Here is a 17,155-nt window from a genome sequence, read left to right as displayed (position 1 = left end):
TCCAGCTGTGTGTAGAGGTTGGTTAAGTTTGTCCCCTTTATCATGCACTTAAATGAATTTCCCCTTGATAATACTCTTTTAGTTATTGTGAAGCTATGAATAGTATTGCCTTCCATGGGAAAGGTTTTTGTAAGATAGGTTTGTGCCTTCCATGTGAAGGGCTTTGGAAAGAAGTATTTGTACATTCTAGGAGAAGGGCTTTAGTATTGGAAGTTTATGTCTTCTATGAGAAGGGCTTTTAATATGAGTGTTTAATATCTCTTGAGAAGTATGGAGATGGTAAAAGATATAAATGTTTTGTGAGATGTAATATTTATAATTTGTAAGATACATGGAAGTATGCGAGATATGGAGGTTAAAGATAGTAAAGATATGAGATTATAGTTGTTGGAGAAGTTGTAGAGATTGCTTTCCAAGAGGAAAGATTTTGTAAGAGAAGAGTATGAAGATGTGTTTAGATATTTGGAGATATGAGAAGCAAGATAGATATATTTTCTAAATATGGAGAATGAGAGAATGAGTATAAGAAGAGTAATGGTGTTGTAGTGTGTTTAACAATGTTGCTGGGATTTTCTGCGGGAGGATGGATAAGGGCTTATGAGGGCAATTATAAGTTAAGGCCTGAAGAGTTTAGTTCCTAATTTGGAAACTAAAAACTCAGAAGCTCAGAACTTCATTAAGAGTTTAAGAAGATAATTAGAGGGAGAGAAAATAGAGAAGTTTACAAGAGAGTTGTTCTTCTTTATTGGTGTGCTTTGGTATGTTGGTGAAGGGCTCTATTTATAGTTGAGTTTAAGGGAGTATTTAGTAAAGAATCTTAGCTAAAATCTATCCCAATCAATAATAAATCATCAAAAAATCCATCCTAGGATTTGGCCAAAATGGTATGTTCAGCTTTAAGGAGTTTTTGTTGTTTTGAGTAATAGCAGCTAGAGGAAAGACCAGCAAAAAAGAAAAGGATTTTAGCAAGAAAATGATAGTTTCTTTGATTAGTTTTGGTTTTTAGCCAAATAGGGAAAATCTATAATGTTAAGGCCGTTAGGTTAGCTGTTCCATCAGTTCTGAAAAAGCTGTCGTAGTTGTCATAGGATAGCTGCTGCTTGGGGTTGAAGTAGATGAGGTCAGCTGGATGATGTCAAACTACTAGAGAGAATATTCAGCATTTATTTCATGGATTTAGCTAAAATTGATAAGATCTCTTTTAAGGATATCTTGCTATTTTGGGTATAGTAGCTGGTTGCTGGGATTGAGTATTAAATGGCTGGTGATGTTACTCTCAGCCAGGTATTAAATGCTAAACACATTGTTGATGTTCTGCTGGAAATGTTTCTTCTTTTGGGTATTTATATTTTTGGTCCAATATTTCTCAGGAATATCCAACGCCAAACATATGCAAATGCAATGCCTTAGCCATACCAGAGCTGTTTTTTGACAATGGAATGGCAAGAGGGATTAACCCTTGCTTGGCCCCAGGAGATAAAATGGATTCACCTATTACAAAGCAAGAAACGTGATAGATCACATTAGGATTCTATTAGTTATGAGAAAACTGAACAAGAAGCACTTACCAGTTGAAAAAAAAAGGAGGTATAGAACATGTGGGACAAATGTTGGTCAATGCATGGTATTTGTGCACTGTAAAAAGAGAATATATCTATGCTGAATCCAGATTTGTTATCTCCCTGGATGCTAGGACTATTGATAACTGAAGTTCATGACTGGAATATCAAGGACAGTGAAAACTCAAAGACATGAAAAGCCTCTTGCTACATAGTCTTAGGTATTAGATTGGCAAATTCCATGACAATGTAATAATCAATGATTGTGTTATACAATGTTCAAGCTCAAAGTGTGAAGATGCAGCTCAAAGAGGACGTTCTGTCAGTATTTCAACTGCCATTCGATCAATTGAAATCCAAGTTTTGACAGACATTTGATTGCTTCTCAATTGATCAAAAGAAGATTTTCAACAGCTCTCAATCTCCACTTGATCGATCAGAAATCGCAGACTCTAATGTGTTTTAATTTCTGAAGTCGGCTGCCTTGGTTTTTGTACTCTACTTGCATAACATGTAAAAGGCAAGTTCATAAGGGTTTTGGAGGCTATAGCCGTGCACCTTAAAGAGAGATATTCTAAGCCTTAATTGTATAACCCATAAATTCAGAAAGCTGATTTTAACAATGGTGTTGCTGCCATATTTGTGATCAAAATTGAAGTCACAGAACCAACATCCCAGTGTGTCACTGAAGTATTCAAACCTTCAAGGCGTTATCAATGGTATCAGGGATACTTCCAGCAAGAAATATATCGAAGAGTTAACGCTGGGATAGCCGAAAATCAAAGTTTATCAGAGGCTTGGTCTAAAATTCCTGAAAAATTGGCTTTTTATGATTACATCGGTAATAATCCGGCAAAGGGGGGATTATTCAGAGCGGGCTCAATGGACAACGGGGATGGAATAGCTGTTGGGGTCCTTGGAATCAGTCAGAAATTCTGGTCAATTATGGACAGGTCATTCGTCAAAGATTCCATGTATGAAGAGTTCAGACATTCCAAAACCGGTGTGGGTAGCGTCAGTAAGTTCATCTATTGGTTGTAGTGTCTAGGGTATTTGAGGAGTGTCCCCCTTGGATTGTTTTTTCCTTTGGAGTTGCTCTCCATTGGTTTTCACTTCGTGACCGAATCTGCATGGCATCTGTCATTTATTACTTTATTTACAGATTTGGTACTTGCTGTGGTTGTGATTAAATTGTTAAACTTGTGATCATATAATTAATTGGTAAATAATTAATTAATATTCTGCCTAATCGAATTGGGGTCTAAACCAATCCTTTCCACATGGTTTTTAAGACAAGCAAAAGCTGTACCACTAAACATGGCAGAAATCGATAAAATAATAAACGCACAGGGAAAAGGAAAGCAATATTGGTTCGTTTGGATAGACATGAAAAAAAATTGGATTTCAATTTTTAGTTTAAATGACTTAATGTGTTATTTGGATAAAGGAATTTAAAGAGAAGGCTTTGGATTTCAATATTGAGTTTAAATTACTTGAATAAAGTATGAAATGATAGAAGTTTTATAATAGATGAATTCTATGATGGGATTTGGAGATTTATTAATATGTGAATTTGAAACAACTAGGTGTAAGAAGTCATTTTAAATCAATAATATTACTAAGTGTTTTTCTTTTAACAAAATCTCTAAAGCTCACATTATTATGTGTTGTTAAATTCATATGAAGCAATTTATACTAACAATTGTTCTTCAAATCCATTGATTTTAAATCCTCAAAATCCAAATGCAAACTATGGGAATTAGATAAATCTCAGAACCTAAAATAATATCAGGCATTTGCCTTCTGAATAGCTTTCTGAACAGGGGAATACAAAAATCAAGGACCCAATATGGCGCATTCAATCATAACCATAAATTCTCACTTGAAAGGCTCTGCACTTCAATTACAAAGCACTCAACTCAGTACTCTAAAACATTTTGCACGCATAATTTCTAAGTACATTTTATTGAAATTAACATATAGAGCACACAAACACACGCACATAGCCAAAGACATCAAAAAACCCAAGTGACAACAAAGCAAACGATAATACCAAGTTCTGAAAAATCTAGGAACAAGAAAAAAAAAACATGGAACAAAAAATGACCCACCTTTGGTCTTAAGCATTCTTAACAAGTGACACAAATGCTGCGGAGGCTGAGTCGCTGCCACATCCTTTATGAACGTTATATGGTCTGAATGAAATACCCAAATGCCAACAAATATCAAATTTTGAAGCAAGCACTTCTTTTTTTCTTTTTCTTTTTTCTTTTTTCCAAATAATAATGAACGAATTCACATTTCACAGTCAAACTGCACATGGTACATACCTGGAGTTGGAGAGGAAGAATAGCAGCGAAGGCGAGCCCTGCCTTGACCAAGAAGTAGAGTGGGCAGAGCGGTGCCACGTGGCCCGCCATACACCACTCCACCCCACCTTCATTTTCTTCTTTGAGCTTACACGCACACTACAAATGAAATGAAATGCTCTCTACTACAATTCTCTCTGCTATTGGCTCAAGTTCGTCCATTTCCTTCAATCTCTTTTTGATTGGGGTCAGATTGGGCCTAAGACATTGCTCATGGTTGAAAATGTGAGGTACCCAAGTTTGAAGGCCTACTTACACTATTAAATAAACCACAAAAAGTTTTCACAATTTTTGCCATAACCCGCTATGCGGTAAGTTGTAATAAAAGTTATGAAACTTTTTGTGGCATTAGCATTTCTCCTAAATAAATAGGTGTAGTTGTACTAAGGGTTTTTTTGTGTGCCAAATATTAAGTTTTTGTGAAAAATATTTTTAGACAAGGCTTGGTTACAAATTTAGTTGTAGCCTAAAACTAAAACTTCACTTAATATTTTTTTATTAGATGTGAATTTTGATAAATTCAAAATTGAATTTCATTTTCTTTTTATATCCTTCATGCTTGCAAAATTTTGAGAAAATCAAAGATCAATAACTATGTTATTAATCAATTACAACACGTGTGTTATGAGCACAAAGAACATGTAATCTAAATGTTAAACTTTCAAATACGTAACAATGTTAATTATCTTAAAGGAATTTGTAACTTTAGGCTAAAACTAAGGTTGTAGTCAAACTTTGTTCAAAAAATATTTTTCACAAAAACTTAATATTTGGCTTAAAAAAAAGAAGCCCCCCTTAATACAACTACAAGTCTCTGCTATCGGAGAAAATACATGCTATTTCCATTGCATGTATCTTTTCCCTCGCATGGGAGGAGGAAGATACATGCAATGGAAACAGCATATACCGCCTCATGTTATTGGCTCGTTCGTCCTTTTCTTTCTATCTCTTTTTTTCTTTTTCAATTTTTTGTTTTGGGTTAGATTGGGCCTAAGAGATTGAACATTACCCAATAATTCAATGAAGAAATTTATCCTAAATATATTTGAAGGCCCACTTAAACTGCTGATTAAGTAGGTCTAGTTAGGCCTATAGCGTTTGTAGGGATATAAGTACGGCTCAAAGTCCAAAAGGATTAGGTGGAGTGTTTACTTCTTGTTACTGAAGAGCAGGAGAAGATGATGACATTGTGTCAGTTAGGCCTGATTAGGACATTAGCAGCCATGAGTTAGGCCTAGTTAGACCGGATTGTTTTCATATACGTGCACAAATTGATTTGCTTTTTTATAATCTTTTTCTTAACTTTGCGCATTTTATTCCATTTCTCACAACTTGTCATATGGGTAAGTTGTGTCAAAAACTTTGATCCTAGCATTTTTTGTTTCATAAACGCACACAAATAAGCTTTTTTATTAAATTTTTTCCTAATTGAACACGTAGTAATTTGTGATTCGAGTAACATTATTTTTACTCTTACTTGATCTAAAAAAAATATATATATATATATATATATTTTTACATAAATTCATTAAGTACATCGCTTTTGTTAACACTAATCATATCATTATATTTCAACAATTATAAGAATTTTTGTCTTGCTACCAAAAACTTTTTGTTTTATCTTTTTTTGTTAAGTGAAAGTTGCATAAAATTTAATCTTTAGATCAATAGTGATGTTAGACTTATTAAAAATTTGTTATATAAAACTTACAAATGGATGTATTTTAAATTACCAAAAAATAAATTAAACATTTATTTACCACATTCATTACTGCATAAGTTTATAAAAATTTTGTAATAAATTTATAGTAGAGTAGAATATCGATATTGATGACAATTGATCAATAGTAAATTCCTAGTTGGATATTGTGAAGAGATGGTTAATAGAGATATTGGAAGAATTTGGTTTGAATTAGTTAACCCACAAATGACATAACAATCCTTAAAAAAAAAAAATGTAATCAAGAAAAACATCTACTATAAGTAAGAATGTACTTTTATTCATTTATTTGCATATTGCATACCAATTCAGATGATTGATGCAAACATTTGTCAAGAATAAATGTGTTGTAAGAGTCAGGCCCATTTGGTAATGTTGTTTTATTAACGTTGTTTGAGTGTTGTGAAAGTATGTATAGATGAAAAAGTGTTGTAAAAATACATGACAATCTTCAATTGACAAATCAATTTTATGATAGAAAGAAAAACACGCAAAATAGAAATCCCATGATGATTATTGTTACTGTTTTTGCTTGAAACTAATTAAACATCGATGAACTCTGAATCATTTCCTATAGCCTTCAATATCTCCGGCGAAAGACAAGCTTCAATGTCAATGCTACCATGTGCCACCCCAGGAAAAACTGTGATCTTTCCATGAGTTTTGTTCCCACCACCGCTTCGCACAGCTACTGGTCTTCCCCATCCAAAGTCGTTGCCATACACATTGAACCTCGGCGAGCTGCTCGTAACCAAAGCAGTGCTGGCCATGCTACTCTCTGTGAGTATCTCAGGCTTTTCTACCCATGACTCCAAAAAGCTCCTAAGTTTCTCTTCTGTGTGCGTAGCAACCATCTTGTTCATTTCCCAAGCTGCAAAGCCAAGTCCACGTTTGAGTAGATCACCTGCTTTGATTGCCACAGTCCCTGCCTGCACTGCATTTCCAAGGTATTCGTCAGGCAATGGTGGGTGCAATCTTGGTCTAGCTCCTATTAGCAACCGGTAAAGGACTCGTTGATTTGGGTCAAGATTTTGGCTACGAATTACAGACCGCCAGAAATGAGCTAAGAGTGCTTGTAGAGAGGATATCCGGTTGGTGCCAATCTCTGAATTGGCCTTTGCTTTCAATCTTGCAACGTTTTCTTTTGTGAAATGGAAAACTCTTTCTTTCAATGTTGGGGGAGTGATCAAACTGTCACTATCAGAGAGTTTTTTCCCGTAAGGAATTTTGATTGGACAATCAATCCCATCAAGGAAAAAACGTTGAAGGACCGGAGGTTTGGATATTTGATCAAAACCCCGAGAGATTTCAGACCAAGAGTTGAAAAAATGCCAAAACGACGTGCCATCAACAACTGTGTGGTTAATGGTGCACCCGATGAAGATGCCATCAACAAGCTCAGTGATTTGCACTCCAAGCAAGGGCTTAGAAATGCCTTCATAGTTGCGCACACCATTGAGTGGGAAAAACGAGTTGACAAGTTGTAGGGGAACGTAAACAGGCTCAAGGATGTCAGCAACGCTAACACCATTGGCTACAGCGTGCACAAACTGTGCTCCAGCGTTGTTGCAGTCAATGAAATAGGATATGGTGTTGTTATCCTTGTTTTCAATGGTGGCAAGGCGACCAGCAAAGGGTGTGAAGAAGTCTAACGTGCGAGATAAGGTGGTTCTAAGGTGATGGACTAAGAGAGTGATTTCTGATCCTGACTCTGACTCTGCCTCTTTGGCTTGTGAGGTTTTGGGGTTGTGGAAAAGGAGTCCTTTTTGGATGGGGTCTACTAGAAGGAGCTGGAGATCCCATGGAGTTAACTCAATTCTCTGAGTTGGGTGCTCCGGCTTGTGACTCGCGGCTTTGACAGTACTCGTTGAGATGAGTCGAATGCCTGCCATGTTAGTTTATGCAACTGCTTTCTCCGTGCACAAGCATGAGCTTATATGTAAGAGAAGTGCTACGGAGTAATGTAGTAAGCTGTTATATATATATATATATATATATATATATATATATATATATATATATAGAAAGAGATGGGTTCAAGTTACATCGAGTTACACATTTTTTAAACCGTTAGATTTATTTAGATTTAAGTAAATCTAACGGTTAAAAAAAAAAACCCTCGTTAATGATAATATTCTAATTGATCTCATTTATTATCCTTTATTTTATACATTTTATACTTATCTCTAAACCCAAAAAAAGAAAGTCTATGTTTCTCTCTCTCTCTCTCCTCCATAATCACGTTTTTCTCTACTCTCTCTTTCTCCTCCATCGCTTTTCTCCAAATCAATTTCATTGCCTTTCTCTTAATTCCAATCTCACCAGCATGCTCCTTGCCTCATCAACATGAACACTCTAGATCTTTTCTCATGATCATGAAGGTTGTTTTTTCAACAAGAACCCACTACAAACAAGTATTAGTTTCATTAATCTCATATGGTTGTGTGCTTTTTTTTTTTTTTTTTTTTTTTTTTTTTTATATGTAAATTAAACTCAACTATGCTTTAATCTCTACTACACTTTAATCTCACCTAGTGTAATCTCATATGAGACATGGGTTCACGCTTTAATCTCACAAACAATAGGTTGTGTGCTTTTTTTTCTTTTTTCTTTTTTTTATTATTTATGAACAAGTGTGTGCTGGTTTTGAGCTCAATTGTCCTAATAGCTCATAGGATTCTACAAAGCTATGGTCTACATAGTTATAACAACATCCTAATATATTTGAATATCCCCTCTCAAATTCAAGATGAAAGTTTGAAGATGTCACGAGTTTGGAATGAAAGTTCCTGCAGAAGAAATTAACCACGAGCCATAAATGACCAAATTAGATGTAGAATGGATTGAACTTGACATGAATTGAAATGCCCAGGATCATAGTAAATGACAACTATTAATTAATGATGGATGGGGGCCAAAAGATGACTATATATTGTGGTTGGAGGACAATGCACTAGTGACTAGAGGATACCAACAGAAGAACGGTGACTCAAGGATTGCATATGCATGTAAGACAAACATTGACAATAACAGAGACTAGAGGATACCAACAGAAGAACGGTGACTCAAGGATTGCACATGCATGTAAGACAAACATCGACAATAACAATGGACAACGACGAATAGTGGATTGACGACAACAACTCTGATGACCATAAGAGAGTGACATGGTTGGCCGAAGATATCATAAAAAGAAAATGTCACAAGAGACAAAAGATATTGATGAAGGAAAGTGTTGTGGTTAATTAAAGAAATAGAGCATACAAAATTTTCATTTGGAGACTATATAGAAAAATTTTAATCTGGAGACTGTAATAACTTTAATGTGATTATATAGTTTATTTTTTATTTTATGTTAAGTTCTTTGAAAAAATTCGAGGGCCATCTTTCTGTGACGATTATTGGGATTCAAATCATTCCAGCATAACTAGAGAACATATTAAACAATGAAAAGAAAAAAAAATCTCAATAATAATCATTGCTTCAGTTCAACTGGAAAACATGTTCAGTGCTCTTTTTTTTTTTTTTTTTGTTATTGCGGCAACCTGGCCGTGGAGGTGGAAAAGCCGTGGAGGAGATAGAGAGAGAAACGTGCAAAGATAAAAAGAAAGAGACATGCAGGTGTAACGTTAACGTAAGAGAGAAAAAGAAGCCATGGTTTAAAAAGAGAGAGACATGCAAATAAAAAGAAAGAGAATATTAGCATTAATGAGGATATTTTTTTAACCGTTGGATCTATTTAAATCCAATGATTTAAAAAAGGCGTAACTCTTTAAAGTTACACCAAGTATAACTTGAACCTATCTCATATATATATATATATATATATCATATACTATATAATAAAAGTTGGGCTTAGAAGTCATGGTTACGCTAAGTAGCTTCACCAAATTGCAGAAATTTGTAAAAATATATGTGTAATTGATTGCACCAAGTAGTTCCACTAAATTGCAGTAAGTTTTTAGGTAAAAACAAGAAGGTTTTTATTTTTTATTTTTTTTTATTTTTTTTTAATCTTATTAACTTCTTTGGATAAAGTAACAATAAGTGTTTATATTAGCTTCTTCTTCCTTTTTTTTTTTTTTTTTTTTAAATTTTATAAAGTAACAATTTTACTCTTAGCTTATGTTAGTGAGTGTATGTGTGTGTGTATATATATATATATTTGGGATAAACATTTATCCCACACCATATATATTTCCTAATAATAAAGTAACAAATTTGAAAGTATTTTTTTTCTTCTAAAAAAAAGCTTTTTTTAGATAAAGTATTAAAAAAAATATAGTTAATATGTGTTAACTTTAACGTAAACTAAAATATATATATATATATATATATAATAACGTTAACTTTTTTTTTGATAAAATAAAAAATAAAAATAAAAACTAATATGTAATTAATGTAAACTTCTTGATTACGTAAAATCCTTTTTGTTTTTTTTGTTCATATTAAGTTATCAACTTCTTCACAAATTTAAATTATCTAAAAAAGTATAAAAGTGGGGGTATATATATGGTTTTGGTGTATTTTTCCCCTTTTCCTAACTTATGGTTTCTTGATGTATTTTTTCTTCTCATACTTACCTTACCTATGAAACTTGCAAGTATGTATTTGCCTTCTTCTTTTTGTTTTTTCATAAAATTCCCTTCTTTATTTTTTTTCATCAAATTGAATATGTTTTGTGTGTAGATTGCCTTTTGTTTTAAGTTATTTTTGCTAACTTTGATCTAATTTATATGCATATTATGGTCATTAGAATCAATGGTATATCTTCCATGAGAACTAACAGATTAATTTTAACAAAAATCTTATTTGCTTTTTGAAAGATCTGTTTTATATATATATATATATATATATATATAAAAGTAAAGCACTATCATTGATTTTTTCTAGTATGTGTAGATCCCACAGGTAGCCATGAGACCAAGATTTGAACATCCAAAACCATGATAATGAACATCACTCCACAAAGAATGGAGACGAAAAATTAATTGTGATGTAAAAACAATGTATATTTAAGATGATGTGAAATCTACATGACTTCGCTTGCTTCTCTCTTGTTGTCAAAGTTAATTCAATTTTCATGTGAGTGTTTTTACTTTAACTCGAATTCCATTTTTTTTAATGTTTAGAAATTTATATTGTTTTTTATTATTATTTTTATTATTAAATTAGGAGTTTCTTTGTGTGTATATATTTATGTGTGTGTTGTAGTGAATTTTGCTTCAATTTTTTATTTTATTTTATAAATTTGGGTAGTTTTTAATTTATAAATTCGGGATGATTTCTTGGGTTAAAGTAAAAATATTAGATCAATTTTAATCATAATTCATGCAATAGTAGGGTGTCAAATGTTGATATTAATTTTATGCTTATTTACATTAATTAACATAAACATGTCATGTTCAGTATTGTTATTAATTTGACATATTATAATTAAATATAAATGTTATTTCGTCGGTATGTTATAATTATTATTTGTTGTTCCTCACCCTACTTCACTTTAATTGCTATTTCAACAAGTAAAAATTATGTCTTAATCCGACCAGGTATAGCATTTCTCTTCAATCATTAATTAGTGTTCCTCAATAAAATTATTCATGCTATCAGTTTATGACCAAAACCGTGCAACACACGTTTACTACTAAAAGTTTTTAGAATTATACAACTTGCCATAAATTTTTTAAATATTTTTACTATTTTATTTGTTATTAAATTTAATTATATTATCTAAAAATATTTTTAAAAAAAAATTTATATATAATTCTTTTATTAAACCGTGCATCACATGGGCATAATACTAGTATATATATAAAACCGAAGCATTTGACTTTTTATTGACCTCTTCAGAATTTGCCACATCATTATTATTTTTTAAAATAAAATTATTTTTGTTTATTCCAAACTTAACAAGAAGTGAAACTCTATCTCTCTAATAAGTCCAACTTAAACTCAAACTCAAATTCATCATTATCATTTTTTTAAAACAAAATTATTTTTATTTAGTCCAAACTTAATAAGGAGTGAAATTCTATCTCTCTAACAAGTTCAACTTAAACTCTAACTCAAACGTTGATAATTTATCTTTAAAATTTGCGAGGTTAATCATGAACACTATAAAAACAGTGCAAACCCTAATATATATTTTTTAAAGGCTAAGTAGAGATATGAGCCATTCCTATGTTATTTTCTTCTCCTTTACTTTGTTAATATTAATATATATATATATATATATATATTATGATTTTTCCTGTATTTTTTAAAAAATATTTTTTGTACATGAACCATCAAACTCTCTTTAACCATTTTTTATAAGATAAAAAAACTTGCAATAATTGAAATTTAAGGTTGCTGCTATTGCATATGTTTTTGTTTTACCTCACAATATGAAAGTATGTTAATTTCTTGGGCAAAAAGTTTATATACGATATATTAAGAGGAGGTATGCCTTTTATTATTTCAACGTGGGCTCCTGCTCAACATTTTTTAGCGTGGGCCACATGCTGATAAGGTTCGTTTAAAGTTTAGTTCCGTTAAAATTTAAAACTCATTGTTTTATGGGTTCGTGTACTTTTTTTTTTTCTTTTTTCTTTTTTCTCATTTGAATAGTCATATATTTTTTGAATTGTTTCAATAACTTATTCTTTAATTATATATCTTTTTTGGCATTTTAGAAGTTTTAACATCTGAATTTGTGTAGTCACACACACACGCGTGTGCGCACACACGCACACACATACATATTATCTATTATTTGTAGGCTCTGAATCTTTTGATTCTTTTCAATAGTTATAACTATGGATTATTCTTTTGAATGTAACTCATATTTCTCTATTGTTCAGTCATATATATTTTATTTTGTTTCAATAATTTTTAAGCAGTGAATCATCTGATTCTTTAATATTTTTTGGTCTTTTAGAAGTTTTAATATCTGAATTTTTGAGTTATTTTTTTATAGTATCTGAAGCTATCTAACAAATTTTTTATAAGCCGTTGCACGTTCAAGTAATGACTTCTTCATCAAATTGTAACACAAATTGAAATTATACAAAAGCAAATCATGCAATGGTGTAATTTCTTAATCAATTTAAGATTTTATAAAATTACTTTAGTCTACCTCACAAATAGGTAAGTTCCCGTGCATAGCACAAGTTAGCAACTAGTTACTTCTAATTTGAATTCACTATTTAAATTATAGCCAGTAACAACGTACTATTTAGGATTTGTTGTGAAAGTATTGTAAAAATATTGTAAACATAGTTTTTTTTTTTTTTAATAAAAATGTAGAGAATGCATATCTATCCCAGCTTCTCCATATCACCACTTATCTATGTATCGCCAATCATGCATATGATATGACACTAAACTTTTTTCTGGCCAAAGAAATTGGATTCTTAAAACGGTTAGCAAAATATTGGAAGTTTCTTTCTATCTTAAATATTTCTTTCCCACGTTAGCAATTTTGGGACTACCTCTTTGAACTTTTATTTTCATTTTCGGGCAGCTCTCTTTATTACTATGGGTTCGGTTAATATTTGCCTACATTAATCATTCATTTTAATAAAAATTTTATTAAAAATTGAAAAAAATAGTTAGTTTTTTATTTTCCTATAATTTTTTTAAAATAATTTATTAATAGATGCCCTAAGAATATATATCAATAAAACCCTACAATTATTTGTACAATACATGTCTTCATCGAGGAAACCACTATTTTGTGATCCTTTTGCGTTTCTTTGAAGCTTAGGGTAGTTCTCTATATGCTCTAAAATCTTATGCAACTCCTTTTTATTACAACCCATGGGTAGAACTCACCCTTGAAAACCAGCTTGCAAAGGGAGGGTGCCCAAGAGCTTATAAACACATGATTAAACTTATTCTTAATCCATGTGAGACATTAGGATTATAACATATACCACCATGCTCTGCAACCGACGACCACGACGGCTCAATCTAGTGACACTAACCCGTTGGTAGCCCTTTCTCTTTTTAGTGGCTCCACTCAACTATCAGTAATTTTAATTTAGCCTATAGGTCGCCCATTTCGAGATTCGACCACAAAACCGCAATTCATTTAATCTCATACTCAATGAGCTATGCCCGATTAATCGGGTTGGTGATTGGCTCTTATACCAAATGTTACAACCCATGGGTAGAACTCACCCGTGAAAACTGGCTTGCAAGGGGAGGGTGCCCAAGAGCTTATAAACACATGATTAAGCTTATTCTTAATCCATGTGAGACACTAGGATCATAACACTTTCACTATTGAATAAAGGGTCATGTTAACAGGTACTCTTAAGGTAATTGTTAATAAGTGCTCGTTTGGTTCAGTGTTTTTGGGCCAAAACACATGATTGCGATTTTAAATCAGGATTTTTTCATTTTTTGGCATTTGGTAAGATTTCCAAATCATGCGTTTGAAATTGCAATCGACCCAAAAGCACATTTTGATAATGTACCATCTAAGATGGAATACGAAAACGCACTCCAAGCTTGCATTGTTATCATTGCTAGTTCTGCATATTATCCCCAAATTACCCTTGTTTTTATTTTGAAATCCCAATTTTACTGAGATCTTTAAGCCAAAAAAAATCTCTAACAAAAAAAATATCAACTCGACCTTAGAGTTCAGATTGCTGCTAGCTTCTGGCTTCTTTTTCTTCTCTTTCTTCTTCTTCTTCTTGTGTTTAGGGTGAAGAAGCGGAGCTGAAGAATAGAGACATTGGTGGGTGGAGGAAAGAAAAGATATTTGATGGGAATTGGGAAGAAATGGGTGGATGAGAAAAAAAGAGAAGAAAAAAAAATAGAAAGAAAAATAAAAAGTGGGTTGAGTGGGATACATGTAAGGAGATTTATAAAATTAGGACACAATAAATTATTACAAAATTTTTCACAACAGTTGAGGTGTCAAATATTTCATATGTAAAAAAAAATAATAATAATAATAATTAATTAATAAAATATTATACTAGGATTGATCAGAACTAAAAACACGGAATATTGTAATAAAAATATTATGACATTTTATTGTCTCCCTAAATTTTTTAAATTGGTGTTATTTTTCTTTAGAAAAAAAGATAGTGCTATTCACACAATATTTTCATAATAATTTCATAAAAAACTTTTCGTAGCAAGTTGTTATTGATTATCATCTGGACCTACTACTGACATTAAATTTTTTTTTTTTTTTTTTTTATATCTACCATTAACAATCTATCACATAGACTTTATTGCGAATTTATTGTGAAAATGTTGAGTGCATAACTTTTATTAAGGGAAAAAAATAATTTTAAAAGAGTTCATTAGTATTAATAATAATGAGTATAATAATTACTAAAAGAAAAGTATAAGTCTCAATAAAAACTTATTACAAAGATTTATACAACTAAAATTATTAAGTTTTAAGATAATGATGATGTATTCCATTCTAAGAAAAATTAAAAGAGTCAATTACTATTGAGAAGTCATTAATAATAATAATAATATTATTATTATTATTATTATTGTGGGGTCCAATAATTTATGGGTCCAGCCCACACGCTTATGGGAAGCCCACCGGTCTTAAACTGAAGGAGGCCAGGGCCCAAACTCGAAACTAGGAAACCTAAAAATAGCCCGAAGACATAGCCGAGGACGGTTTCGTCCTCGGCAGGCCCAAAACCTCAGGGATAGGAATGGAACACGAGTAAGCTGGAAAGATCAGAAAATATCCTGGGAAAGTTGTCTTTAATGCCCTTCCCTGACATGACACTGCCCCTAACAGAGCCGGGATCTTAGGCTTTATGGATCATCTACAGTAATTTTGGGATTAGATTGATGGGACAGATATCTGTCCTGGAAAGATCGACCCTACACGTGGACGAGGGACAACAAACGTAGGCTAGTATAAAAGGAAAGGTAAACTAATAAGGGAGGAGGTCTCCCATCGAACTTCTAAAAAAGACTGGATGAAAGAGAATGCCTGGAGAATATACGCAGGACACCACCTAAAAACCCGCCGACGGGTAACCGGGGACAACACCATCGCTCCTCGGACATGATCCGAGGAGCCAAATCCTCCTAGATACAAGGTTGAAGGGCCTGAATATCCAGCCCAAAGCTCTTTCTCGTATTGGCTCACCTACAGTCCGGCCCGAACGTCGCCCTGTGATCCAACGTTGGCCTTTCAAGCCCACTCTCTACAAATACTATTGTGAGGGACTTTCCGCGTGCGAGCCCAACATCGTCCTTGGGCCGTCGGAGATTTTGTGTCCTTACAATTATTATTATTATTATTATTATTAAAAAGAAGGAAGTAATTAAAGCTGTAAAGTTGTTATTTACAACTATTTTATGTTGGTTTTAATTTCGTGTCAAATTTGATAGTATTTTTGTTCAATCATATGTACCCTATATTTTATGTGGGATTTTATTGTATGGGTTATGTGAGAGAGAGAGAGTGTGAAGACTCAAGCACCTATTGAAGACAAAGTGGATTTCGCAAGAAGATTCGCGAGAAGATATCCCACGAAGTGAGTCATATGTAGAGCACATGATTGGAATGCGAAGAGTCATGACAGCTGGTTTTCGCGAGTAATTCACGTGTAAGGCTTTTCCACGAAACATTCTGTTTTGCTATTTTGGCTTATCTGCTACATCATGTCTTCACCCATATTATATATACTCATATTACCCACATATTGTAAGAAGTGCTTTTCAGAGAGAAAATCCTAGATATTACCCTTGAGAGTTAGAGATTGTTATACCCACAATCCTCTACACAATCCTTTGTGGTTTTTCTCAACTCCTACCTCTCCATATCCAAACACTTACTATACCCATTCTGAGTGTAAACTGAGGTTTTGGAGTTGCTAGGAAGTATTGGAAGAAACCAATCGTTTGGCGGATGCAATCGAGCTGAATTGCGTGATCCGGAGAGCTAGAGAAGATAAGGTTTCGTCAAGTCAATTGATAGCAGGAGCTTGGAGAGCTCAAGTTCGTGGGGTCGGCTAGGTTTGGAGGGTCTTTTGTTATTTATGTACTCTAACTTATTCTTTAGTGGATTGATTTACTGCTTGGAGGGTGGCAGTGAGGTTTTTCGCCAAGTTCTTCGGTTTCCTCTTCGATAACACATTGCAGTGTTATCTTGTGTTTGCATCCTTCTTCCCAACTCTTTTTAAATTTCATTTTATTGCTGTTATTTGATGAAAATGGCGTAGAGTAGTTTTATTGTGTGTTCGATCGCATTTACTCTTATTACACACTTAATTAAATTAGAGTAAAATCAACCAAGCCGTAATTTTTAATTTAGGGTCTAAACAAGTTCTTGTGTTTTTACACAATTTCGAGCTTTAAAAAAAAAAAAATTCTCTTTTATATATATATATATATATATATATCTTGTCCTTATTTGTAATTTACAACTCAAACCACCACTTTTATGAGTGCTATTTAAACACTCAAATTTTTCAAAAAACACTTTTTGATGGTTTTTACCAAACACTCTGCTTTTTTAAAAAACTCAA

At 32.7% G+C, this 17,155-nt stretch overlaps 2 protein-coding genes across 2 annotated transcripts in view; both read right to left on the bottom strand.

The window, feature by feature from the left end:
- Positions 1-4,044, bottom strand: part of LOC126732797 (protein IN CHLOROPLAST ATPASE BIOGENESIS, chloroplastic) — a 34,601-nt gene extending 30,557 nt beyond the window's left edge. The window contains exon 1 of the mRNA XM_050435823.1: positions 3,890-4,044. The gene's annotated coding sequence lies outside the window, so the exon portion shown is untranslated. The remainder of the gene's footprint in view (positions 1-3,889) is intronic.
- Positions 4,045-6,023: 1,979 nt separating this feature from the next.
- LOC126689860 (uncharacterized acetyltransferase At3g50280-like) lies at positions 6,024-7,540 on the bottom strand. Its single transcript, XM_050385028.1, has one exon. The coding sequence runs from the start codon at positions 7,538-7,540 to the stop codon at positions 6,191-6,193; it is 1,350 nt and encodes a 449-aa protein (XP_050240985.1). The 3' UTR covers positions 6,024-6,190.
- Between the last annotated feature and the right edge of the window lie 9,615 nt (positions 7,541-17,155).

The sequence above is a fragment of the Quercus robur genome, chromosome 6 (assembly GCF_932294415.1).
Source record: "Quercus robur chromosome 6, dhQueRobu3.1, whole genome shotgun sequence".
Lineage (NCBI taxonomy): Eukaryota > Viridiplantae > Streptophyta > Magnoliopsida > Fagales > Fagaceae > Quercus > Quercus robur.
Note: the sequence above shows the minus strand (reverse complement) of the source record. Positions and strands in the feature narration are given on the sequence as shown.

Excerpts from the sequence above, each read along its gene's own strand:
- LOC126689860 (XM_050385028.1), bottom strand. The coding sequence starts at position 7,540 with ATGGCAGGCATTCGACTCATCTCAACGAGTACTGTCAAAGCCGCGAGT.